General features: G+C 36.1%; 1 protein-coding gene across 22 annotated transcripts in view; it reads left to right on the top strand.

Annotated features, from left to right (window-relative positions):
- DST (dystonin) overlaps window positions 1–26,702 on the top strand; it is a 480,329-nt gene that overhangs the window by 305,450 nt on the left and 148,177 nt on the right. For all 22 annotated transcript variants that reach the window (XM_046005408.1, XM_046005389.1, XM_046005387.1 and 19 more), the window contains 23 exons: window positions 1,467–1,562; window positions 1,660–1,787; window positions 5,030–5,123; window positions 5,639–5,793; window positions 7,069–7,534; window positions 7,620–7,748; window positions 7,905–7,982; window positions 8,094–8,255; window positions 8,348–8,452; window positions 10,547–10,642; window positions 11,433–11,558; window positions 12,179–12,331; window positions 12,521–12,675; window positions 12,895–13,021; window positions 13,504–13,687; window positions 14,585–14,742; window positions 15,251–15,429; window positions 15,946–16,084; window positions 16,890–17,083; window positions 18,190–18,352; window positions 19,046–19,129; window positions 20,378–20,485; window positions 21,112–21,210. In XM_046005408.1, coding sequence (XP_045861364.1) covers window positions 1,467–1,562; window positions 1,660–1,787; window positions 5,030–5,123; window positions 5,639–5,793; window positions 7,069–7,534; window positions 7,620–7,748; window positions 7,905–7,982; window positions 8,094–8,255; window positions 8,348–8,452; window positions 10,547–10,642; window positions 11,433–11,558; window positions 12,179–12,331; window positions 12,521–12,675; window positions 12,895–13,021; window positions 13,504–13,687; window positions 14,585–14,742; window positions 15,251–15,429; window positions 15,946–16,084; window positions 16,890–17,083; window positions 18,190–18,352; window positions 19,046–19,129; window positions 20,378–20,485; window positions 21,112–21,210 — 3,378 coding nt within the window. The remainder of the gene's footprint in view (window positions 1–1,466; window positions 1,563–1,659; window positions 1,788–5,029; window positions 5,124–5,638; window positions 5,794–7,068; window positions 7,535–7,619; window positions 7,749–7,904; window positions 7,983–8,093; window positions 8,256–8,347; window positions 8,453–10,546; window positions 10,643–11,432; window positions 11,559–12,178; window positions 12,332–12,520; window positions 12,676–12,894; window positions 13,022–13,503; window positions 13,688–14,584; window positions 14,743–15,250; window positions 15,430–15,945; window positions 16,085–16,889; window positions 17,084–18,189; window positions 18,353–19,045; window positions 19,130–20,377; window positions 20,486–21,111; window positions 21,211–26,702) is intronic.

Below are 26,702 nucleotides of genomic sequence, written 5' to 3'. Positions count from 1 at the left end.
ATAACAAAGTAGTCTGCTTTATTTCATGAAACTGATAATGTGCATATTAACAACAAAGTCTAATTCCTTAAATCATAGGCCTTTTTTTTAATCAAACTGGAATTGCAAAAACTGTAATAACCCAGGGTGGATCCTGTTGAAGCTATTCGTTATGTTCATGCATCAGTACAAAGCATCTGTGGAACAGTTTTTATTCACATTGCCATGGGGAGTTGGTCCTTGGCACGAAGTTACTTGGCATGTGTTGCTGTGATTTTTAAGTGTTCTAAAGTTGTTTGTGTGATGTCTCCCTATGTGGATGCAAACCTTTCCAGGGCCAGAAAGATTTCCCTCATCTCTCACACCAGCCACCATGCATGGTGTGTAGCACATAATGGCATCATGAACTTATTTTCTAATGGACTTCCCGAAACATTGCATTTTGAGTTCAAAGCAATTTTCAGATTTCAAGTTCAACTTACTTCCAGATCGGATACCTATTGTCAAGACACTTGGGTAAATTTGTACTGGCTTCTGATGAGTGCAGATTCCTAAGGATTTGGAAGAAGTTTGAGGACTACACAGATTACTTGCTGGTGCCTAGGATAGCACATAATACACGGAAGAAAACATCATAGGAAATGCCAATAATTTCATTAGCCAACAAAACATTGATGGGAATCCTTCATAAATGTAGCTGCCTGAGGTTTGACAGGGAATTTTTTGGGGGGGGGAATTAATTTTTTTAAAACAGCATGAATTAAAATGAAATAATTAGAACATGCTTATTAAACGTAGATAAGTTTTATCTACATAATTTTTACAAAGTCCTTTTTAATATAATAAGTTATATTTAAGAGATTTTCAAATAGTTTCTATAAACCAGATAATTTAATTATATGATTGAAACTTCTGTAACAATAACAGCAACCAATAACATCTGTATTTGTTTATTAAAAGATCTGTTTAACTTGGCCAGTGGGACATTGAAACCAAGGCTTAGCTATGTAGTGAGAATTCTGTGTGATAGAATTAATTCTATTTTCAAGGATAGATCTATGATACAAAAGAGAATAGGTTTTTTTCTTTATAGGAATTGCATCAGATTATTTTTCCAAAAACTAAAAGCTAAAGGGCAGCATTTAGAAAGAGCATCTTTTAAAGTCTATGTTTCCTTGTTTGTATGAAGAGAGATGTTTAGTAGAGCCCTGCTAAACACTGCCACAGTTTATTATTATCCAGATCCCCTCATGGCATATGTTGATTCATGGTTCACGTCAGTAATTACACCCTTGTCAAATCTTGCATACTGTAAGCTAGTCACTGATTAACTGGGAATTGGTATTGTCCTTGAGTGTCAGTTTTATAAAGGAATTCCACTGAATGCATAAGACACGGTAAATATCATTTGAAGTGGTAATGTTACGCGGTAATGAAAATAGGTCTTTGAAGTTTGGGCCTTCATTTATTTTTTCCTTTCACTTTAGGCACTTTATAATCAGTATTTACAGTTTAAAGAAACAGAAATCCCACCAAAGGAGACAGAAAAATCAAAAATCAAACGCCTATATAAGTTATTAGAGGTAAGCAGAAATTTCTGTTGTATTGTCAGGTAAAATCTTTATTTTTATTTTTTTTTAATATCCTTGCTTCATTTAAATTTTTTTTTGTTTTCTCAAGATTTGGATAGAATTTGGACGTATCAAACTACTGCAAGGTTATCACCCAAATGACATTGAGAAAGAGTGGGGGAAACTCATTATTGCCATGCTTGAAAGGGAGAAGGCCCTTCGCCCAGAAGTAGAAAGGTAGGCTGAAGATGTTTTCTGCTGTGGGTATCAGGCTGGGCGTGGGAAGATGACTTTTTGTTCTCTTGGAAGGAACTTCAGTTTTGGAGCCAGGCAGACCTAGGACTCTCATTTATATTTTTCATGTCCTTGGCTGTGTGACCCTGGATAAGTCACTTAGTCTTTCTGATTCTTCATTTTTTTTATCCGGAAACTCTTCCAAGAGGGTTGAGGAGTAATGAGTGAAGTTATGTTTAAATAGGGACCTGATAGACTGGGTTGATGTGTGAAGTCTCATCTAATAAGCTAAATTACCTGTGAGAATTTCCCATACTGAGAATATAGGGCCTGGATCCAGAAGCTGATATGTAGTTAGCAGTTAACTTATTTTGTTTCTTGCTATATTTTTGTTATGACCCTTTTTCTGTGGGACAATGAAAACAAGACTCTAGTCTGTCTCCACTTAGATGGCAGTGAAATGGCATCTAGAAAACACTCAGGAAATGTTGGCTCAAATTCCCACTTCTACAGATGCCTTTATTGCATGAAATCATCACTGACTCTTATTATTCTCTCTCCCACTATACCTGGTTGCCCAGGAAAGCACTGCTTAGACATGAGGAGACATTTGTTGAATGGATTTGTCTCCATTATAGTACTTACCTCACAGCCTGACTTTGGCACTTGGGAAGGGAACTGTGATCTCTGTTCCTCATGAGCTTCTGGGCCTCCCAATAGAAAGCCTGTGTGGTCAGGTGTGGCTCTCTCGCCATCTCACTCGACACTGTCCTTGCTCTCAGTGGTGTAACCACACTGACTGTCTCTCAGGAGCCCTGATGTGCCAAGGCCCCGCCCTCCTCCATACACAGGATCTTTGCACCATCTGTTCCTTTGGCAGAGACGTCTTCATCCTCCCTGTCTCTCTTCACTCCTGACCAATCTCAGATCCCGGCTCCAGTGTTATTTCGTCAAGAAACTTCCTGTGGTCTCCCAGGTTCATTCAGATGTCTTGGCTGTAACTCTCCTATTTACATGTACTGTTCTTTCATATCTCAGTTGTGATTTTGATTTATTTCTGTGGTCATTTGGTTAAGGGCTGCCTGTTCACAGTTACGAGTTCTGAGAATGTGGAGACAGACTTGTTTTTGCTGTCTTTCGTGTTGCCAATATTCAGTGCACTGCCTGGGACACATAGAGGCACTTAGTACACTCATGTTCTTTGTGTTCCACACATGACTTTCCACACTGTTGAAATAGGAAATAATGCATTGAAGATGTAAGAGCAAGTCTTAACTTGTCAGTTGTTTATGAAATTACTGATTACATTCCTGTTACAGTGTAAGATTCTATCTGCATAACTGGATCTAGATCCAGAATAAGCTTGAAATACCTAGGATGGACCTTTTATGGAGGAGATAATTTTGGGTGATTAAAATGATACACTAAGCTAATTACTGGAAGTAATGGAAAAGTATGTCTGAGAAAGGATAGGGAGTAGATTTTTAGTTGTCAGAATAATAGCTGGATTTTAATGCAGTGGTCAAGAGTTCAAGGTCTAGGAGCTAGTGAATCCTGAATAAGGTGTTTAGCTCAACTTGCTAGTCATGTATTCTTAGGCAAGTTCATTGACCTCCCTAAACCTCAGTTTCCTCATTTGTAAATAGGCTATAATAGTACCTACCACATTTGGTAATTGAATATGAGAAGAGGTCATACATGTAAAATGATTACTTTATTTTCTGGCACATAATAATTGCTCACTAAATGCTAGTGCTGCTGTTATTATTTGACACTTCTCTATTTACTAACTATATTTGACACGATATTCCCAAATTTCCCCTTTCTTGCTATCTGTAAAGAAAAATGCCTACCTTTAGAGTGGAGAGGCAACAGTTTGGCTTTGTAGTGTGGGGAGTACAAAAATGTTCTACGAACTTGGTTGGATAAATGCCTTCATTTTTCTTGACACAACAAGTGTTTTGGCATTAACAATTAATTGCAAATAATAACTATGTGGCATGGGAATGTGTAAAAGATAAATGAGAAAGAATCAATGTTCTTTTGCCATATAATAACCTATTGAAAGGGAAAACAAGCACAGACAAGTTGTATTTGCGAGCATTGCATCGATAGTCTACTTAACACATTGGCTTTTAAGAATATAAAGTGACTGCAAGGATATTGGTCCTTCTCATGTTGCCACTCAGAGGACCCTTGATTTCCTTCTGGACTGTCTAACCCTGACTGAAACTAACTCTATTCCATCATTAGTACATTCTAGTTAAGCAGAGATGAAATTTTAATAAGCTGCAATTCCTGTTGTTACCAAAAAAAATGTAGAATGACTATAGTAAGATCAGAGATAACATTCCTTAGAACATATCATACAAAGAAAGGCTACTTTTCCAGTTAACTTAACCTGATAAATGACATGGCGGTTAAAATGGAAATGTCCTTTCTTTCACCTCAAACTCATTTGTTTATAGATGCTTCTGAGTACCAGTTTTTAGCATTGTGTTAGTCGGGACAGACCTGGCTCTTAAAAGTCAGGCTGTGTTTTTAAGCTAATGATTGGTATTGCCTGAGTAGCCTTTACTAATTGTACCTGGGCTTCAGGGAGGCATCTGAGTTGTTTTTTAGGTGGCTGTGATGGGATGACTCTTGATGAAAATATTTGGCAAATCCTTTCCAGTGATGCCCTGATCAGCCTGCCTTGTCCGTACTTGTAGAGTTTTAATGCAGGCTACAAAAGGCAAACCTCAGCTAGCAAACGCATGCCTTTCGGCGAGATTCTTTTGAATAGTTATCAGCATATTATTTGCTGCGTGTTAAATATGCAGGTTGGAGCATATTTAAGGAGCCGTTAGGGCTGTGACATTTAGCTGCCACTTTTCACCGTTAGAAGTAGAGCTTTCAGCAGACCTGCTTTTTCATCTGCTTGGAATGGTCAGCGAAGGAACATCATTTCAGGACTAAAAATGCACAGTAGTAGTTACAGCTACCGAAGCAGCGATTCTGTGTTTAGTAACACTACTAGCACCCGGACCAGTCTGGATTCAAATGAAAACTTTCTCTCTGTTAATTGTGGTCCAACACTAATCAACTCCTGCATTACCTTCGGCAATGAGTCCCTCGATGGACACAGGTATCGAATCTTTATTGTAGGATTGTTTTGCCTTTTGGCAGGGAGACTTTTTTTCAGGGGTGGTAAACTCTGTGACTTCAAAGGGAGAGGCTTTGCTTTATTCTGTCTCTTTTTTTAGGTTGGAAATGTTGCAGCAGATTGCCAACCGAGTTCAAAGGGACAGTGTCATCTGTGAAGACAAACTGATACTTGCCCGAAATGCTCTCCAGTCTGTAAGTTAATTTTAGGAGCCATTGGGATTGTGGTGGAGGGATTGTACCTTTGGATGAACTAAAACTTCTGTGTGCCATTTGGTCGATCCTTGGTATTGTCTTCTGCAGAAACTTGAAGCTTGTTAAGGATTGTGATCACTGTTTGCTGTCTTGCGGAACGGTGCACAAAGAGAAAACCTATTTTGAACCAAAAGGGAAAACAGAAAAGACCCAAATCGTTTTGGGGCACCTGGGTGGCTCAGTGGGTTAAGCCGCTGCCTTCGGCTTAGGTCATGATCTCAGGGTCCTGGGATCGAGTCCCACATCGGGCTCTCTGCTCAGCGGAGAGCCTGCTTCCCTTCCTCTCTCTCTGCCTGCCTCTCTGTGATTTCTCTCTGTCAAATAAATAAAATCTTTAAAAAAAAAAAAAAAAAAGACCCAAATCGTTTTTTCATTCCAGTATTTTGAGTTTTATATTTGAAGCTACTTTTGAATCTTGTTTCATAGAATTAATGTTGAGTTCTTTTAAAACACAGGATTCTAAAAGATTAGAATCAGGGGTGCAGTTTCAGAATGAAGCAGAAATTGCCGGGTATATACTTGAATGTGAGAACCTTTTACGCCAGCATGTAATTGATGTACAGATTCTCATTGATGGAAAATACTACCAGGCAGATCAGTTGGTTCAGAGGTAAGATTCCTGCTTATTCGTGCTCTATCCTTCTGTGGAATTGCTTCATGGACACTTGCGATGGGAATGTAGACTGTGGCAGTTTTATGAAATATATTTTTTAGGCTCTTTTTAGTTGAAAATATGTGTCACCTTAATTCTGATATATTTTGATATGTTAAATAGGTATTTGTTCTTTAAAAGTAATAGGAATAATATTTTATTGTACATAAAATATTTAACACTAGTAACTAACATACTTTGAGTTAAAATATTTGTTACGACATTTGAAAAAGGGAAAACCTGAGGAAAGTATCCTTTATAACTCAACTTTTAAGTTTTCTATTTATCCTATCCTGAAAATGTATATAACAAAATGTTGGAACAAAATGTATGTATGAAATTCTCTATCTCAGAGAAGTGGGTTTGAAGGTAGAAATGGAACCTTCTCAGGTTGTAGACTGTATATATTATAAATATATATATCAGATATATATAAAGCAAAAATTCTAAATGATACTTTGATCTAGTAATTTCACGTTTAGGAATTTATAATAATTTTAAATATAGTAAGCATGAATAAATATAGAAAGAAAGTTTTGTTCATGTCAGAGATATTTTATAATAACAGAATTTGGAAATATCCTACAAGTCAAGCAATAGAATTGTGTAGTAATTATGTTCATTACAAGTGATAGCTATAAAGTGTAGTAATTATGTTCATTATAGTATAGTAATTATGTTCATTATAAGTGATAGTTATAAAGACTTTGTGATCATATGGAAAGTGCTTACAACACAAAGTTCAGTGAAAAAAATTGTGATGCATAATTTTATTAATATGATTGTAGTGATTTTTTTTTAGTAGACTTTTTTGAATAGTTCGGGTTTATAGAAAAATTGATAGGAAAATACAGGGTTCCCATATGCCACTTTTTACCCCCTCCCCAGTTATCAACCATCTTGCATTAGTGTGAACCATTTGTTAAAAATTGAGCCAATATTGGGGCGCCTGGGTGGCTCAGTGGGTTAAAGCCTCAGGTCATGATCCCAGGGTCCTGGGATCGAGCCCCACATTGACCTCTCTGCTCAGCAAGGAGCCTGCTTCCTCCTCTCTCTCTCTCTGCCTCTCTGCCTACTTCTGATCTCTGTCAAATAAATAAAATCTTTAAAAAACTTTGAGCCAATATTGGTACATTACTGTTAACTAACTAATGTCCATTGTTGGCATTAGTGTCACTCTTTGTGAAAATGCATTTTATATTATAGTTTATCCCTTTTGATTTTTCTTTTCAGGGTGGCAAAACTGCGTGATGAAATTATGGCCTTAAGGAATGAATGTTCCTCCGTGTACAGCAAAGGACGCATGCTGACAATGGAACAGACGAAACTCATGATATCGGGAATTACTCAAAGTTTAAACTCAGGATTTGCACAGACCTTAAACCCCAGTCTGAACTCAGGACTGACCCAGGGTTTAACACCGTCCCTGACCCCTTCTAGTGTGACATCAGGCCTGTCATCAGGTCTGACTTCCCGCCTGACTCCATCTGTCACTCCGGCTTATACACCTGGTTTCCCATCAGGGGGATTAGTTCCAAGTTTCAGTTCAGGAGTAGAGACCAATTCATTGCAAACTCTGAAGTTGATGCAGATCCGAAAGCCCCTTCTAAAGTCGTCTTTGCTGGATCAGAATTTAACAGAAGAGGAAGTCAACATGAAATTTGTTCAGGATCTTTTGAATTGGGTTGACGAGATGCAGGTAAAAGAATGTTTATTCTACTCAAAAGCTCTAGTCTTTACTGCTGCCAGTTTGTTTTCTAACTCTAGTATCTTTCTGTTTAAAGGTGCAGCTGGACCGCACTGAGTGGGGATCGGATTTGCCAAGTGTTGAAAGCCATTTAGAAAATCATAAAAATGTTCACCGAGCTATTGAAGAATTTGAATCTAGCCTTAAAGAAGCTAAAATCAGTGAGGTATATGAATTTAAAATCTGTATGTATTTCATTTTAGCTTGCTGTTGTTTTGCTCCTTTTAAGTAAAGATTCTGTAACAAAATAATATATGCAGTGAGTATGAGTCAGAATTCCTTGAGATCCCTAAACTCGATGTCTTTTTATCCCATATTATAGATTCAAATGACGGCACCTCTGAAACTAACTTACGCTGAAAAGTTACACCGATTAGAGAGTCAGTATGCAAAACTCTTGGTAAGGCTGTTTTGTTTTTTTTTTTAAACTTCATTTTTTTACTTTTAATAAGAATTTCCCTTAACTCTCTTTGGTTAAAACATGATTCTTACAATGATTTTTCTTACAAAGAATACATCCCGGAATCAGGAACGGCACCTCGATACACTCCATAATTTTGTAACTCGTGCAACTAATGAACTTATTTGGCTGAATGAAAAAGAAGAAGAGGAAGTCGCTTATGACTGGAGCGAAAGAAATACCAACATAGCTCGGAAAAAAGATTACCACGCTGTAAGTATAGTCTTTGTCATTGAATGCCAAAGGTGTATCTCAGGTTTAGGTCTTTTTTCTAACCTTGCTTCTTCATTCTTTTCTTACATTAGGAATTAATGAGAGAATTGGATCAAAAGGAAGAAAATATTAAATCAGTTCAGGAGATTGCAGAGCAGCTACTTTTGGAAAATCACCCAGCCCGACTGACAATTGAGGTAAGTCAGAAAGTATAATGGTCATGGTTGAATATTGACATTTGATGATTACTCTTCAGATTCTTTTATTGCTGATAAATTGAAAAATACAAACAAACTTTTATTACAGCATGGCTTAAAAATCACGTTTCTGACAAATCATTGTGATTCTTGCCTTTAACTATCACTTTCTCTAAGTGTGTCACCCACCCATCTCTTCCACTAAAGGTACCTTTGCTAACTCCCATGGCTAAAGAGATCTATTACAGTCAATATGAAGGCTCTTGACTTTAAAAACTTTAATTATTTTATTCCTGACTGTGATATTGTGCAACTGATGTATCCTACTTGCCTCCTTCACCTGTCCAAAATGGGGGCGATCCTTCTAACCCATAGAGCTGTGTGAAGAATGGGACAAATAACATACTCTTACTTAGTACGATTCTTGGTACACATGTTTCCAGGAAATATTTGTTATTATTACTTAATAATTTTATTCATGGCTGGTTTTATGAGGTATATTGAAACAACAACCTAGCAAAGCCTTATGGCATAGCGGACACATTTCAAATCCAGAAGTGGAGAACTGGAGTGGGATTTACCAGGTCTCCCATGTAGTAGTGGTAGTCTTATTTACTTTTTAGTCCTCTTATATACTAGTTAGAATGAGTGACTTTCTAAATGTAAAGAGGGTTATAGAGGAGCGAGAGGAATGTTAAACATGGAGAAACATGGTAGATTGCCAGAGGGAACAAATGGGGCTGTGCTTACAATGTGAGCTGCTTCAAGCTCTCACAGTGGAGGAGAGGCATCTGATAGTCTTTGTTCACTGACGTTGCCATAGTACAAAAGATGACTGAAATTCTAGACCTCCACAGAAAGTTTTGGGAATGTTATATTTGACCTTCTTCGTATATAACTACAATCTTGCATGCCCATGAAATGCCATACAGGAAGTTAAAGACAGAAGAGTAGGGGGAACAGTAGGGAAAGCAAATTAGAATACTGAAGGGTGTATATACTTTTGTATGATGAGAAACTAGAAATAGAGTCTTCTTCAAGGTGGAGATGAAAAAACTATTAGGGAATATGATTATAGGCTAAGTATTTTAATGGGACTGGGTAATGTGAATGTGAATCTGATTACTTTTATGTAGAGATGTTAATCTAATTAAGTTTCTTGAGGGATAAAATTAAGCCTGAGTCATCTTTACTATTCCATTGGCCTATCCAGTGTCTTGTGGGTATGTGGATAATATTTAGTTAATTATCAACACTATTTCTTATGTTGTATGAAAAAAACTAATAATCTGACAACACACAATGATAATGTCTTTTATAGCCAATTTGCTGGAAGTAGCTTAATTTGAGGCCAAGGTAATATGACTGTGATACGTTTCCAGGTTTCCAGTGCTGCATTGTATATTCCATTCCAAAAGCCTGTTTGAGCATAGCTCTACATGAGTGAGATTTTCCAAAAGGGGAAGAATGACAGGCTTACTTAAGATAGTCATTAAAGCATCTAGATCTCCCTCTTCTGGAAGTCTGTGAATTGCATCTTAAATATAAAAGCGTGTCTTATGTTTTCTTTAGGAAGAAGATGTTCTTTCTGTTACGCTTTGCTCTCCTGAGAGATTTACATTGTATTAAAAATTCAAGTAAAAATATTTTAAACAAAAATGCTTAGTACTATGAGAATTACAGTTCCAGAATTACAGTGATAAGGAATTGCACCTTCTCTTCTCTGCTCTTCCCAAACCTGCCCCTGGCAAAAACAAACACCTAAGTCACCCCACCTCCCCCCAAGAATTTCTAGTTTTATTTCTAATTTTAAAAACAAAAACAAAGAGAAAACTACAGAACCATTTATTTCAGTCTGTATTTTTACATTTTTATTTTTATTTTTATTTTATATTTAAATTCTTAGGACTGGCTTTGTGCAAGTAAGAACTCTTACATAAAAGGGGCACTTTGCTATCCTAATTTTCAGGTCTTACTGTTACAATAATCTCATCATCTGTTCAGATAGCAGAGTTTTTAAGCCTTTAAAAGCTTTGCTATGTATGTACGTCATCACTCTTCAGCCGGTTACAGTGGCTGTGTTTCATCCCGAAGGCATACCGAGCGGCCATGCAGACGCAGTGGAGCTGGATCTTACAGCTGTGCCAGTGTGTGGAGCAGCACATAAAGGAGAACACTGCGTATTTTGAGGTATATGAACAGAATCACAATGTCCACTGATGGTATTGTGATTTTGGTCTATTTACAGAAAGTGTCTTCCTGTTTATTAAGGACATGTATGTAATGTGTGGGGGAAATAAACTGAAGTATTTTCTTTGTAGCATGTATGGGACATAGGTCCTATGGGATCAATTGAAGCCATCTTTTCAGGGGGAAATCCTTTCAAAACCTTTAAGAATGTCAGAAAATCTTGATTTTATAAATGTCTTTTTTTTTTTTAAGATTTTATTTATTTGACAGACAGAGATCACAAGTAGGCAGTGAGGCAGGCAGAGAGAGAGGAGGAAGCAGGCTCCCTGCTGAGCAGAGAGCCCGATGCAGGACTCGATCCCAGGACCCTGGGACCATGACCCGAGCTGAAGGCAGAGCTTTAACCCACTGAACCATCCAGGCGCCCCTATAAATGTCTTTTATAAAGAAATGTTCCATTACAAAGAGCTCTTTTTTTAAATTTTTAGATGTTTTAAAAAATTGTTGGAATTTCTCTCCTGCTTAAAAATTATTTGGACCCTTAAGTAAAATAGAACTTCACCCAAAATATTATAGGGCCAAAACAAAATATAGATATAAAACTTAGATACTTAGTGTTTACTGATACTCACCCAGATTCAAGAGCTGTTTGGGTGACTATTACGTGGTCTTGTGATTTTATTCTCTTCTCTCTCACGAGGGGTCACAGGGCTCTGGTACTCTAACTGGACAACTCTCTGCTTTACTGGCATTTGATATACGCTAACTGCCAGTTTTCATCTTCTTACAGTTTTTCAATGATGCCAAAGAAGCTTCTGATTACTTAAGGAATCTAAAGGACGCCATTCAGCGGAAGTACAGCTGTGATCGATCAAGCAGCATTCACAAGCTGGAAGACCTTGTTCAGGAGTCAATGGTACTAGTACAGAAACCCATGCATTTCATCAACTGTGTACAATCAGGATTAGATTAGTATTTCTTCATACTTATATGTGTGCAGAACTCTGTGTTTTTTTGGTACTCCTGATATTTCCATCTCATTCAATCGAACATGCAGTCTTAGTATTTTTTGGTACCACGTACCACAAAAGTGTTTTTTTATGTGATTCCCTCAATATTTTAAATATTTTGACAGTGGTGTGTGTGTGCGTTTGTGTGTTTGAGTTTCGTCATTAACTTCACAAATAACTGTAAGCGCCTTTATATCCATAGACACTGTTTTAAGTACTGGAGATAGAGCAGTGAGGAAAACAGACAAGAATCCCTACCTTCCTGGTGCTTACATGGGGGAGCAGACCATAAACATAAATTAGTTAAATATGTAGTATAGTGGTAAATGCTAATGAGGGAAAAACCATCCAAACAAAACAAGGGAAAAGAAATCCAAGAGAGGGAGGAGGGGAATTGAATGTATAGACCAGCTAGGTTGTCAGGGAAGAATTTTATTTGTGTAAATGATGAAATTTTATTTGTGTAAAGCCCTAAAAGAAGAGGAAAGTCTTTTACTTTTTAAAATCTGTCTTATTTATTTCTTAGGAAGAGAAAGAAGAACTTTTGCAGTATAAAAGCACAGTAGCAAGCTTGATGGGGAGAGCAAAAACAATAATTCAGCTGAAGCCAAGGAATCCTGACTGTCCGCTCAAAACTTCTATTCCAATCAAAGCTATCTGTGACTATAGACAAATTGAGGTATTCTGGAAATAAACCAGTTTCTGTCATTATTCTTAGCTTTTTAAAAATGAAGTCATATTGCTGACCAGTGGTAAAGTTTTCTACCTCAAAAACAAAACAAAACAAAACAAAATCCCAAGACTGGGTACAGTAAAGGTTAGTCAATAGTGATCTCACTTGGTTATTCTTTTCTCCATTTAAAACCAGATAACCATTTACAAAGATGATGAGTGTGTTTTGGCCAACAACTCTCATCGTGCTAAATGGAAGGTCATTAGCCCTACTGGGAATGAGGCTATGGTCCCATCTGTGTGCTTCACAGTTCCTCCACCAAACAAAGAAGCAGTTGACTTCGCCAACAGGTTTGTATGCATTCGCTAAACACACAGAGCTGGGTTTGGAGGCACTCGGAAGGATAAAGAAACAATCAGTACTTTGTCAAGGCTCATAGGATCAGAAGGATCTGGAACTAGTATACTTGGCATAGTTTACAAACAGGAAGAAAAATTATAGCATGTTTTCAGAGGGAGTGAAAAGGCTTAATCAATGTTTGGTTTGTTTGCTTTTTTCATGTATTTCAGAATTGAGCAACAGTATCAGAGTGTCCTGACTCTTTGGCATGAGTCTCACATAAACATGAAGAGTGTAGTGTCCTGGCATTATCTCATCAATGAAATTGACAGAATTCGAGCTAGCAATGTGGCCTCAGTAAGTATGAATCTACACATCAGCCTAATCTGTCCAAGAATGTGGGGCACTCGTGGGTGCAGTTTGTATTGTTCCAGAATAGGATGGAGTCCAGCAGATCCATGCTAATATTTATCCATTTAATAAATATTTGTTACATACCTGCTATATATAAGGCACTTTCCAAGAATGGGGGAAATCTGGACATCCCATATTTAATTCAGTGCTTATTACATTTTGGTAGGGAGACAGGATATAGTGTTTGGACTTGCAGGGATGGATATAGTTTGATTTCATTTTTTGGTGTTTTATAGTCTCATTTTTTCTTACCTATTAAAACTTGCAATTGTTAATAAAAATAACAATTTCAAATCATTCTTCTATTTATGACTACTAATATGAACTAACATACACCAGAAGACTCTAACTTAAGATCTGCCCTATTTACATTTAGCTCTTAGTACTATAATCACTTGCTTACATGGATCCTTGATCTTCTTTAGATAAAGACAATGTTACCTGGTGAACATCAGCAAGTTCTCAGTAACCTACAATCTCGTTTTGAAGATTTCCTGGAAGATAGCCAGGAATCTCAAATATTTTCGGGCTCAGATATAACACAACTGGAGAAGGAAGTTAATGTATGTAAGCAGTATTATCAGGAACTCCTTAAATCAGCAGAAAGAGGTAAAGTGTGAGAATCCTTGCGTTTTTTCCCCCATACGTGTTTAGTCTAGGCTCTTTTCTGCTCGGTGAGAATCAGTCTTTGGTGTGTTATGTTACTCCGCCTATGATAGGTGGACATGGGTGCTGGAACATTAGAAGCACTTGTGAGGTAGGAATCTGCAAGAAGGCGTTCGTTTATTTCTAAATGATCAATTAATAAAAAGATGCCAACTAAATATTATGTGACAAACTGTGAATTCTCAACACATCTCCTTTTCAATATTTTCACTGTTTTGCAATGTAGTGTTCAGAATGATCCTTTAGTTTTTGAAAAGATTCAGTTATTTTTCCATGTATCAAACCTGGGTAGTTTTTCTTTTTTTAAACACTTGATTTTTTAGAGCAGTTTTAGATTCATAGCAAAATTGAGAGGAAGGTACAGAGATTTCCCATGACCATACCTGGATTTTTGTACAGAGGTTAAGTTAAAGGAGAAGATTTTGTCTAGTTAACTTTTGTTAAATATAGTTTATTCTGGACTCTTTTGATATTATTCAGAAACAAAATTTCATTAGTAATCTATTTTAAAAAACTCTTAAACATTAACAAATTCTTTACATTTCATTTCTAAGCATTTTTAAAAATTTTAAAGATTAATCTGCAGCTAATGTAATTCAAATTTTTGTGAACATATAACAGCATAATATATTACTCTCCTTGGACATCATAAATCAGAAATTGACACTTAGAATAGTATTAGAGAAATTTTATTAAATGTTCATAAATTGTAAGGTCAACTCTATTAAGGTTCATGTCCTTAGGGTGGGATTGTGGTGATGACAGGTAACCTTAGTTTGACAGCAACGTCCAGAAGACAGAAAACAAAGTGTTTTCTCAACATTCTATTTACTTTGACAGAGGAGCAAGAGGAATCCGTGTATAATCTCTACATCTCTGAGGTTCGAAACATTAGACTTCGGTTAGAGAGTTGTGAAGATCGGTTGATTAGACAGATCCGCACTCCCCTGGAAAGAGATGATTTGCATGAAAGCGTGTTCAGAATCACGGAGCAGGAGGTGAGATTTGTAAATGGGTTGGGACGGAATTAACTGAAGGTAAATGACTGTCTCAGTGACCTTCATTGTTAACTCCAGTGACTTCTCATGTGCTCAGCTTTGCCTAATGGTCACTTTGTGAGTTCTGGTTATGTATTTATGGCTTATCATGAACTGCACTTCTATAATCTGCCTTTGACTCAAGTAAACGCAGAAACGTGCACCCTTTCACCCACTGTGATGGAAACTCATGAGGTTTCTCACAGTGAAAGCTGGTATGTTTGTTGATCATCTACTGAATGCAGAAGCACTAAGCTACATGTTTGTGCCCGAGAACATGGGCGATAAAAGAATTACTGATTATAAAACATGAATGCTGTGGCTTAGCTTCTTGATAAACAGAAAGTAAAGAATATATAGCTTTTTAAGTCAGCGATTATAATGTAGATTGGTTTTTTAAAACTGTTTTAAGAAAGATACCCCATCTGGAACTATAGCCTAATACCTATGTTTATTCTTTACTTTATAGAAACTAAGGAAAGAATTGGAGCGACTTAAAGATGATTTGGGAACAATCACAAATAAATGTGAAGAATTTTTCAGTCAAGCAGCAACCTCTGCATCAGTTCCCACCTTACGATCTGAGCTCGGTGTGGTCATTCAGAACATGAACCAAGTCTATTCTATGTCTTCTACGTACATAGAGAAGTATGCTACCTCTGTCATAGTATAAATTTGCTTCATGCAACTGTCATATTCATGTGTACATATAAATATAGATATGCTGTTCATTTAAAAACATTCATAAAAATGAATGTAATTTTCCCTTTTTTGTCTTAATATTATTTCTATGGAGTTATTATGCTTCATGTTGAAAGGAAATGGGTGTCAGAGATTAGGGCATATGTATGATCTTCCCACATTTTGCCCGTGGTGTTAGTCCCTCAGCTATTGTAGCCTGGTGGATTGGTCTAAAAAAGGGTTGAAAGAAGACCACCTTACCCTGAATCTCTTGCAGAATCTGCCAGGCAGGGTGTGGATTAATGGAGGCACACGCCCTCCATTAAGAAGAGGCTTAGCTGAATGTTAATCTGGGAGTAAATGTGTCTGTGTTCCAAAACCAAGAAAGGGCTGTATCATGCTTAGTGATGTGCTTCAGGACTGCATTACTGGAAGATAAACAGTTAAACTAATAGGAGGCTATTGTTGCATTCTCTTTTTTAGACTGAAAACTGTTAATTTGGTGTTAAAAAACACTCAGGCAGCAGAAGCCCTTGTAAAACTCTATGAAACTAAACTGTGTGAAGAAGAAGCAGTTATAGCTGATAAGAATAATATCGAGAATCTGATAAGTACTTTAAAGGTATGTCCCTCCCTTACGGCGGCGGCATTTGCTCAGATCATACTCTAGAAGTATTTCTCTAACACCTAGATCTTCAGACATGAACTAGCAAATATCTTAATTTGAATACATTTATATTCGTTTCATTTCATATCTCTACGTAGCCGTAGCTTAGTGTAAATAAGTCATTTTTAGATTGAGGAGAGTTCTCCTCTTTTGAAATCTGCATCTCTTTGTAGATAGTAGCTTTTTATAATCAATTCATGTCAGCAAAAGGAGCTGAAGCTGAAAGTTTTTTTTAATGGATTCTCTCACTGAATGAGGTGGTTATTTTAAGACATTGAGGAAGTAAGTGGAGGAGTTAACTCAGGAAAGGAAAAAGTCTGGTAGTTGTACTCATCTGTATTAACATTTCTACATATAAAACATTAAGTATGAAATTATTGCAAAGTTGAAAAATTATCTCATTGATTTTTAATGCATGTATTCATTTTAAACAATGAGATTAGTAGATGTTTAAGAAAGGCAATTAAAAAGACTTACCGAGGTAGCAGACTTGCTCATGAATATATTTTGTTTTATTGATATGAAAATTCTCTGAACTTTATAAAATTGTTTTTTTAAGATCAAAGTGTAGCCAAAGTTGACAGTTTCATATGGTATAGCCTAATATATTGTTTTTTTGCATATGAAATATAGTCTTTCCTTTATCTGATTTTATATCAGTCATTTGTAAATAAATTGTAAAATTAGGTAAATAAATCATGTGTTTACATAGTGAGTGGTTGACACATTTTTATAACGTTCACCAATTAATGTATTTTAGCAATGGAGATCTGAAGTAGATGAAAAGAGAGAGGTATTCCATGCATTAGAGGATGAGTTGCAGAAAGCTAAAGCCATCAGTGATGAAATGTTTAAAACATATAAAGAACGGGACCTTGATTTTGACTGGCACAAAGAAAAAGCAGATCAATTAGTTGAAAGGTGGCAAAATATTCATGTTCAGATTGACAACAGGTTAGTATCCTTTTTTGTTCAGTTTCAGCAGAGAGTTAATGTTTATCCTTGTATTCTAGGTAAAATCTAAACTTACTAGGTTTTATAAAAACTCCCATATGCAGTTTTATATATATATACATATATATATAGTTACCTTATATTGCAAGAGCTCTACCTAAGTACATTTCTTTCTGATAATGGTAGACTTTAGCAAGACAGTAAACTTCAAAATAATTGTTTTTCAACTCTATGTTGTTCAAACTGTTTATGTAGTCTGACATTTGTATAGTAAGTCTACTTGCCTTTTCTGAAGAAAATTGTAACCGACAAAATATTTAACTTAAAATATTTAACTTAAAATATTTAGTAAGAGCACGGATCATGTGTTTGAGAGGGCTGTTGAGAGCAATCTGTACTAGACCTAAGAAGTGTGAAACAATTGAAATGACCTGATGTTCATTTTAACTGAGGATACAAGAGGGTTGAAATCATTTGTCCAGTGACCAAAATAGAAAAGCAAAAAGAAATGGAAATTTTTGTGCTCATCTTATTCATTTTAATGTTTATTTTAGTGCAAATAAAATGTTTTTCTAATATAGTGCTGCTCTTAAGAAGTAAAATTATGTTCAAATATATGTTATTAAATCTCTGTCAAATACGCATTATGTAGATTTAATGTAGTGGTTTTAAAATCACAGAAACTGAGATATTTTTATTTAATCACAGTTCCAGGAAGTGCTCTCTGAGTCCGCATTGGACCCTCCATTGAACTACGTTGTCATTATTTCAAAAGTGAACTGCCATTTGATACAAGCTTTGGGTATTTAAGGCATGCTGATAGATCATAATTATGGTCAAATTTCCAATTTTCCTGATTTTTAGCTTTAGTCTGTTAGGCTTGAACCTGGAATAATCAGTATCACTAAATTGCACAAATCCAGGAGCAGAGGATTTATATGCAACTTCAGCCAGTATGGAGTGCCCTTGGGCCTCAGGGTGCTGTAGCCTAGAATTCTTTCACTTATCCCTGTTGTTACAGTGAGTGCCTTGCAGTGCAGTCATCTCGTCTTTCCTCTTAATGGATACTGTTGGAAACTGTGACTCTCTTGTTTTTATTCTCTAAGGTTACGGGACTTAGAAGGCATTGGCAAATCACTGAAGTACTACAGAGATACTTACCATCCTTTAGATGATTGGATTCAGCAAGTTGAAACTACCCAAAGGAAGATTCAGGAAAACCAGCCTGAAAATAGTAAAACTCTAGCCACACAGTTGAATCAACAGAAGGTAAGTAAAAACAGTTTCTTATATTAAGGTTTTGTCTGCATGTGGTCAGTCATTATCCTTATCTGCCTTCACCTTGTTAAAAGAAAAAGTCCACAACTATTTAGAAGGTAAAGAGTAAATCATAAATATTAAAATCCTGTAATTCAAATTCATCACATACTTCGATTTTTTGGAAGTCAGTTTTGAAAGTATAAGAAATAAGAAAATAGCATGTTGGGACAGTGTTCAAATTTCTAATGGTCATTTAATCATAGATATGGAAATCTTTTTAGTACTTTGCTGGCCACAATAGTTTTGTGGGATCCCAAATAAATAAAAACAGTAGTGGTAAAAAATTGGACAGCCACATTTGACAAAGAATTGAATTCCTTGAGATTTTTATTCCACCCTGACGAGACAGTAGTGTCTAGTTTTGCTTTGATCAGGAGTGGGTGGGGGTCAAGGCCTTCAAATCTACTTTTGGATAATTCCTGTGGAGTTTAGTAATTTCTGTGTTGGAAGCCGCCTGAGGGTGGGTCACTTATGTGGCTTAATTCAGAAGTTTGTCATTTGCCTTATTACATATTAAGTGCAAAAGGCTAAGGAGCTTTACTGTTAAAGGGCATGGCTATTTCTTAGTTCCTGAGCACCTTAAGTGGCTAAAAAGCATAGAGTTCCCTTGTTCTTTTTCTTCTAAACTTTATGTGTTTGTAGATGCTGGTGTCTGAAATAGAAATGAAACAGAGCAAAATGGATGAGTGTCAAAAATATGCAGAACAGTATTCAACTACAGTGAAGGTAAGATTCAGTTACTTCCATCAAATTTAATATTCAGATATGTGATTCAACAATATACTTAGAAAAAAGAAGTTTCTGCAAGTCACTTGACTCTGTGAAATAGTGAAAACAGAGAATCTTCCTGGGAGCCCTGTGATACTTATCTCCTAATTCTCTGTGACATGTGAGTCACACGTCAGCTTCTGCTTCATTCATCTTCTCTCTGTCACAGACGTGCACAGACACACATGCACACACGTCAGAAGAGATGCATAGCTCTGAAATTGGTTTCTTACCACTTTGTGTGTGCTTGTGTATCTCTCTCTCTCTCTCCTTTAGCATCACTAGAGTGGTTCCTGGAAGAACTTGACTTTCTTAGGAGACTGTTCACATGTCTAAAGCTGTTGGCCATTGGTTGGGCCTTAGCCATCCAGATCTGAAGTTCCATCGCCTAGCCGGGTGAAAGGGAGGCTGAATATAACTAGCATATTGCAACTAAATGTTTCCATGAGCTTCTAAGGAGACTAGGAAACTTTTCTGACCACCCTAGATGTTTCTGATTTTTATTACCACCTTGGAAACATCCCAGGATTAGATAGTTTCCTAAGAATGTAGTTTTGTAGTAATTTTTAAAAGTTACTTAGTGACAATGAATTTTGGAACACTGAAAAAAAAATTGAATTAAAAAAACAGAGAGAACAAACTGGTGGCTGCCAGAGGGGAGGTGGGGAGGGAATGGGTGAAAAAGACAAAGGGGATTAAGAGTACACTTACCATGATGAGTGCACTGAAAAAATGTATCAAATTAATGAATGTTGTACACCTAAAACTAAAATAACACTGTATATTAATTATATTTCAATTAAAAAACACCAACTGGAAATTCTAGAACTGACAAAACACAATATCTGAAATTAAAAAAAAAAATGAAGTGGAAAGAAAAGTTACTTAGTCAGTGACACCTGGGTGGTCAGTCAGTTAAGCTGCTGCCTTAGGCTCAGGTCATGATCCCAGAGTCCTGCGATCGAGTCCCACATGGGGCTCCTTGCTCAGCGGGGAGCCTACTTCTATCTCTCTCTCTGCCTGGTGCCACCCTGCTTGCTTGTGCTCTCTCGCTCACTCTCTATCTGACAAATAAATAAATAAAATCTTTAAGGAAAAAAAGTTACTTGGTGAAATCAGGTTCTGTTTCTGTGCATCAAGTCACTGTAGAATGAAGCATTAATGCTTTGCTTTAATTAATTTAATCTCACCAACTCTGTTATACAGGACTATGAGTTACAAACAATGACCTACCGGGCCATGGTAGATTCACAGCAGAAATCTCCGGTGAAACGCCGAAGAATGCAGAGCTCAGCAGATCTCATTATTCAAGAGGTAGTAAAGTACAGGGGAGAAGGGAGGGGATGTAGAAGACAGGAACAATACCTAAAATATTATATTTATATATTTGTATTGTGGTAGAGTACACATAATAGGAAATGTACCATTTTAACCATGTTTAAGTGTGCAGTTCAGTGGCACTTGGTGACTTTACAGTGTTGTGCAAACCTGACTACTGTCCATTTCCCAAACTTTCTTCCTTGTCCCAAAAAAGAAACCCTTACCTAAACAGTGCATTTTATTGAGGGTTGTAAAAAAATCCTTGGAAGAGCTTTCTTCAAGATTAATTATTGAGGTGGGTATTGTGGAGGGCACGTATTGCATGGAGCACTGGGTGTGCATAAACAATGAATTTTGGAACACTGAAAATAAATAAAATAAAAAAGATTAATTATTAACTGCACAGACTATCAAATGTACTTTGTCAATTAAATTTAGAGGAGAATTGTTATTTAATATGGTTTGCACAGCAGTAAGTAATAAGCCCATTCCTACCTACTTACCATTACTGGGCAATTGTATATTTTACCATCACAAAGGCTAGTTAATGTTACAATTATTAATCAACATTCATTAAACTCATTTAGAGCCACTGGAGATTATGTTTTTATTGTTCACAGTTCATGGACCTAAGGACCCGATACACTGCTTTGGTCACCCTCATGACACAATATGTTAAATTTGCTGGTGATTCATTAAAGAGGCTGGAAGAGGAGGAGGTAACAGTTAACTATGAACCACTAACTTAAAGGAACTACAGTATGTTTGGGAAAACAAAGTTTTCATGACAAATTTACATTTACTATTTAAGTTACTATTTAATTAGATGATAAGTTACTATTTAATTAGACAATTACAGTGAAAAGGAGTAGAGGCCTAGGATTTTTCCATGTGTTTTTGATTCTCTCCAACAGGAGAACATTGTTTATTTTCACTCTAAGATGCATATATTATTAAAGTTAATGTCTGAAATGGCTCTATTTAAATTGTGAAATGTTGGCAGTTTGGCAGGATTTTTTTTCAGTTTTCTTGTATTTGAGAAATATACTTCTTTTGAGTAATGTAGTTACTACTATTAAGATGACTACAGAAATACTACTTAAACACGTTTTATACATTTTAAAGTGATTTACATTTTCAAGGATTTAAAACATAAAAGCCATTAATTTAGAAGAGGTAGGGTTTTGTACAAAATGATAGTACTTTTTAAGAATTGTGGAGTTTTTTGTTTTGTTTTTATTGTTTCCCAAAAGGAAAAAGACTATATATGTGTGTATATATGCTATATATACTGTATATATGTATGGTAAAAGACTACTTAAATACCATTATAATTTGGAGGATTTCTGTGCTTTAAGTCTATATTTTAAAAATGTTATATTTATAAAAATATATTGTCATAAAAGTCTGTCGTATCTCATTTTGAAGAGGTTTATACTGTGCTTTATTATCTTGAAATGCTTTCTATTCCCAACATCAGAACAGACAAAAATAGTAGACAGAATGCTAAAATAAGTAGATTGTGAGGCATTAGCCATTTTAAATTAGACTGTTCTTGAACATCTGAAGATGATTATACTTAGAGTAACTTCATATAACGAGAGAACTAAAAGAGTAGTGGTATCTAAAAGGTGTTAGCTTTCTTATTTTTTACCTGAGTCACTATTTTAGTCTGTTCAGAATTAACAGTTTCCTGCAATGAAATCACTAACCAAGCTAATTGCAAGTCTTTATAACAAGATTCCTTTGTGCTTAGAAAGGAGAACCAGAGTATCTGTGATCAAATAATTGCTATACATCTTTCAGCTGTAAAAGAGCATCTGTAATTTTTAAAAATATTTTTAATTTTTGAGAGCTATGATTCCACTTAAAATGCTATGTAGGTATTTTAAATTCTATATTTAAAAATATGCATTTTCAATTGTATATTTAGTTAAATATAAGCTAAGTCCTTTCCCTCTCTTATAGTGTATCTCTGGTTGCACATAAATGAGCCATTTCCCTTAGTTTATTTGATGAGGTAATATACTAAAGTTGATGGAACCAAGAGCTTTTTCAAAAAGCCTGGTATATATAAAAATTATGCTTTTCATCCTTTGAAATATAAAAGATTTATACTGAATTGAAACTCAAAACAAGACCATGCAGAGACTATAACTTAAAATATATAAGAAAACATTACTGATTGGAAATTCACCACTAAAAGATCATACTAATGGAATATCTCGTATAAAGATACATAGCTCAGTTTTCAGACTCGAGAGTGGTATTCCTGAAACTGAGTCTGCGAAGACTTATATTGGAAATCTTGGTCTGAGAGCAGAATTTTTAATAATAAGCATAAAATCAAAGAGGGATACAAGTTAATTTGAGAAGAGGAAACTGAATTATAGAAATGGTAGTAGAGTATCTGTAATGGCTGTTAGATGGATAGATTTTCTAATCTACGATGAGAGAAAAGTACATCAAAAATTAATTGATGAGATTAAAGGACAGGATGTTTTTCTGGGGGAATAGTTAGAAAAACTTGAGGAACTTATTTTTATATGAGTAAGTTTGAGATCTAAGAGAAAGAAAATCAGCAATAGGATTAAATTATTTCTAGTAATTTGTGTGGTATTTGCTAAAACATTCAGACTTACCTAGACAATGTGAGATTATTAACAGTCACTAAAATGACTGTAATTAAGTACTGAGGGTTCAATAACAAAAATTTTTTCCTGAGAGAATTTTCATTTTTCTAACCTCACAACGTGACAGAGAAAAAGAGGACTCAAAATCTTAGTGACAGCTAAGTTTTAAGGGAGTTTTGATAAGCAATTAAGAAAGATTCAATTAGAAATTATCTCAAAAAATACTGAAAATTTAATGTTTAAGCAGGTAAAATGCTTCAGTGTCACCAGGAGTTCACCCTGATAACAAAATAACATAGAGCACTAATTACTGCAGGTTGTGATGAAATTTGTTTTTATATGAATTCTTATTATGGGAAAAACCATTTTTAGGTTAGCAAAGGAAACAACCAAAATTCATATTGAAATTATTGGGGATCAAAAAATTAGAAGAAGCAAAGTAAGATATATATATAGTATAAATTAAATTCTTGAAATTCACCAGAGCCTCTCAATGAAAAAAAAAAAATCTGCTATCTAGAATAATTTCTCTACCCTATTTACATGGTTCTAATTATGATGATTTTGAGTTGGTGATATGAAACTAATAATCTTACGGTATTAATAAAGAAATTATATTGGAATTCTGTACTAGCCCTGATCATGTAGTCCTCTAGTCAATGCAGAGTGTAGTCCTCCCAGCTGAGATTGATTCTTCTATCAGTTGAAAAAAATTTTCTCTTATATTTTATTCTGTACATTGGAATTGACTCCTTAAGTATATTTTTACAAAGATTTATATTTAAAAAATATCTTTATATTTATGGAGTATCTAAAGGTACTTGTCAAAGTGGATTCGTATGAGGCATATCATTAACAATAATGACAAGATCTGTGAGTATATGAAGCACATCTTTTCTAAAGTGCCCAGGGACTATAGCTGCCTTTGCATTAGCAACTCTGATTATTATAATTGTCATAATATGACAAGTATAAACAAATAAGGAATTTAACCTTAGAAATTACACATTTTTATATAATTTCCCTCCTTACCCATATGAGGTATTATTTCTTGATTTGACTCTTTAAAGTGGTGCCAAAATTCTATATTTTGTTTCTCTAACTAAATGAAACAGGGAGATGTGAGTATTATTTTATATATTTTAAAAATATTTATTTTAGAGAGTGGGAGAGTGAGCATGAGTGGGAGGGGCAGAGGGAGAGAGATTCCTCATGCTGACTTCCCACTGAGCACCTAGCTGGAAGCAGGGCTGGATCTCACCACCCTGAGATCATGACCTGAGCTGAAACCAAGAGTCGGGTGCTCAAACGACTGTGCCACCGAGGTGCCCCCCTCCTTTTCAAAGATTTATTTATTTATCTTAGAGAGATAAATATTTTACATCTCCGTTGGGCTAGGTATCGAAAACTGAATTTTTAAGTGTCATTCAGTTCCTATATGTTCTTAGCTTGTAAGGCTGAGTTGTGTGGGAAAGCAGGCAGGGAGCTGCTGTGAGTTTTATTCCCCATTTGTCACTCACCCATTATGTGAGATTTCAAAACTATTTGGCCTCTCTGGACCTCAGTTTTCTCATCCATAACAGGTTGGGGTCCTGCTGTATCTTTCGTAAGATCCCTTATTTCTTGCTGTCAAATCCTGAGCTAGCTAATGTTTAAAACAAAATTATTCCTGAGACACCAAAAAAAAAAAAAAAAAAAAAAGATCGTTGGCTTAGCCAACCAACATGACAGGAAAGGGGTTTTTGTTTTGTTTTGTTTTTTTGTCCTCTCCCATTACTGACTTTCTGAAACCTCGTCTCTGAAGAAGGTGGTGGTGCTGGTGGCAGTGCTGGTGACGGGAGTGGTGATCATATTTGTTCTGCTTTTGGGTTCCCTTGTTTTTGTAAGCATTTTCAGGAGCATTGCTTCAGGTTTTTAAAGATAAATTTGAACAGGACAGGTTTGATGCTTGTAAACATCTCTTGTAGATTAAAAGATGTAAGGAGACTTCTGAACATGGGGCATATTCAGATCTGCTTCAGCGTCAGAAGGCGACAATGATTGAGAATAGCAAACTTACGGGAAAAATAAGCGAGTTGGAGAAAATGGTGGCTGAACTAAAGAAACAAAAGTCTCGAGTAGAGGAGGAACTTCCAAAGGTCAAGGAGGCTGCGGAAAATGAATTGAGAAAGCAGCAGAGAAATGTAGAAGACATTGCTCTGCAGAAAATCCGGGCCGAGAGCGAAGCCAAGCAGTACCGCAGGGAGCTGGAGACCATCGTAAGGGAGAAGGAGGCTGCAGAGCGGGAGCTGGAGCGGGTGAGAAAGCTCACGTTGGAGGCTGAGGCCAAAAGAGCAGAGGTGGAAGAAAACCTTCTGAACTTCCAGAGCCAGTTAGAGGAGAACACCTTTACAAGAAGAACCCTGGAAGATCATCTCAAAAGAAAAGATTCCAGTCTCAATGACTTGGAGCAACAAAAAAATAAGTTAATGGAAGAATTGAAGAGAAAGAGAAACAATGAGGAGGAACTCTTGAAGCTGATAAAGCAGATGGAAAAAGACCTAACGTTTCAAAAACAGATAGCAGAGGAGCAGTTAAAAGAGAAGCAGAAGATCGAATCGGAAGCAAGAAGAAAAATAAGTGAAATTCAGTATTCGTGTAGAGAAAGTGTGTTGCCACAGGCCACGTCATACAGAGGAGTCGCAGGTCTTCAGAGAGAGCAGGACAGACAGAAAACAGAGGAACTCAAGCAGCAGGTCGACGAGCTGACAGTCGCCAATAGAAAGGCTGAAAAAGACATGAGAGAACTGAAGTATGAGCTCAATGCCCTTCAGCTTGAAAAAACTTCATCTGAGGAAAAGGCTCGTTTGTTGAAAGAAAAATTGGATGAAACCAATAACACGCTGAAGTGCCTTAAGTTAGAGTTGGAAAGGAAGGATCAGGTAGAGGAAGGGTATTCCCAGCAGCTCAGAGAACTGGGTAGGCAGTTGAACCAAACCACAGACAAAGCTGAGGAAGTTATGCAAGAAGCTAATGACCTTCGGAAAATAAAGCACAATTATGAAGTGGAATTAGAATCTCTTCAACAAGAGAAAGGGAAACTGCAAAGAGAAGTAGACAGGATCACTAAAACCCATGCTATAGCTGAGAGGAATATTCAGCATTTAAATTCACAAGTTAATTCTTTCCAGGCTGAGAAGGAATCCTCTAATGAAAGAATACGATTCTGCCAGAGAAAGTCAGATCATCTCAAAGAACAATTTGAGAAAAGCCATGCACAGCTGCTTCAAAATATTAAAGCTGAAAAAGAAAATAATGAAAAAATCCAGAAGCTTAATGAAGAATTGAAGAAAAGTAATGAGTGTGCAGAAATGCTAAAACAAAAAGTAGATGAGCTTACGAGGCAGAATAGTGAAACCAAGTTAATGATGCAGAGAATTCAAACTGAATCAGCGAACGTAGTTTTGGAGAAACAAGCTATCCAGCAAAGATGTGAAGCCCTGAAAATTCAAGCGGATGGTTTTAAAGATCAGCTACGCAACACCAACGAACACTTGCATAAACAGACAAAGACAGAACAAGATTTCCATAGAAAAATT

The sequence above is a fragment of the Meles meles genome, chromosome 5 (assembly GCF_922984935.1).
Source record: "Meles meles chromosome 5, mMelMel3.1 paternal haplotype, whole genome shotgun sequence".
NCBI lineage: Eukaryota > Metazoa > Chordata > Mammalia > Carnivora > Mustelidae > Meles > Meles meles.
Note: the sequence above shows the minus strand (reverse complement) of the source record. Positions and strands in the feature narration are given on the sequence as shown.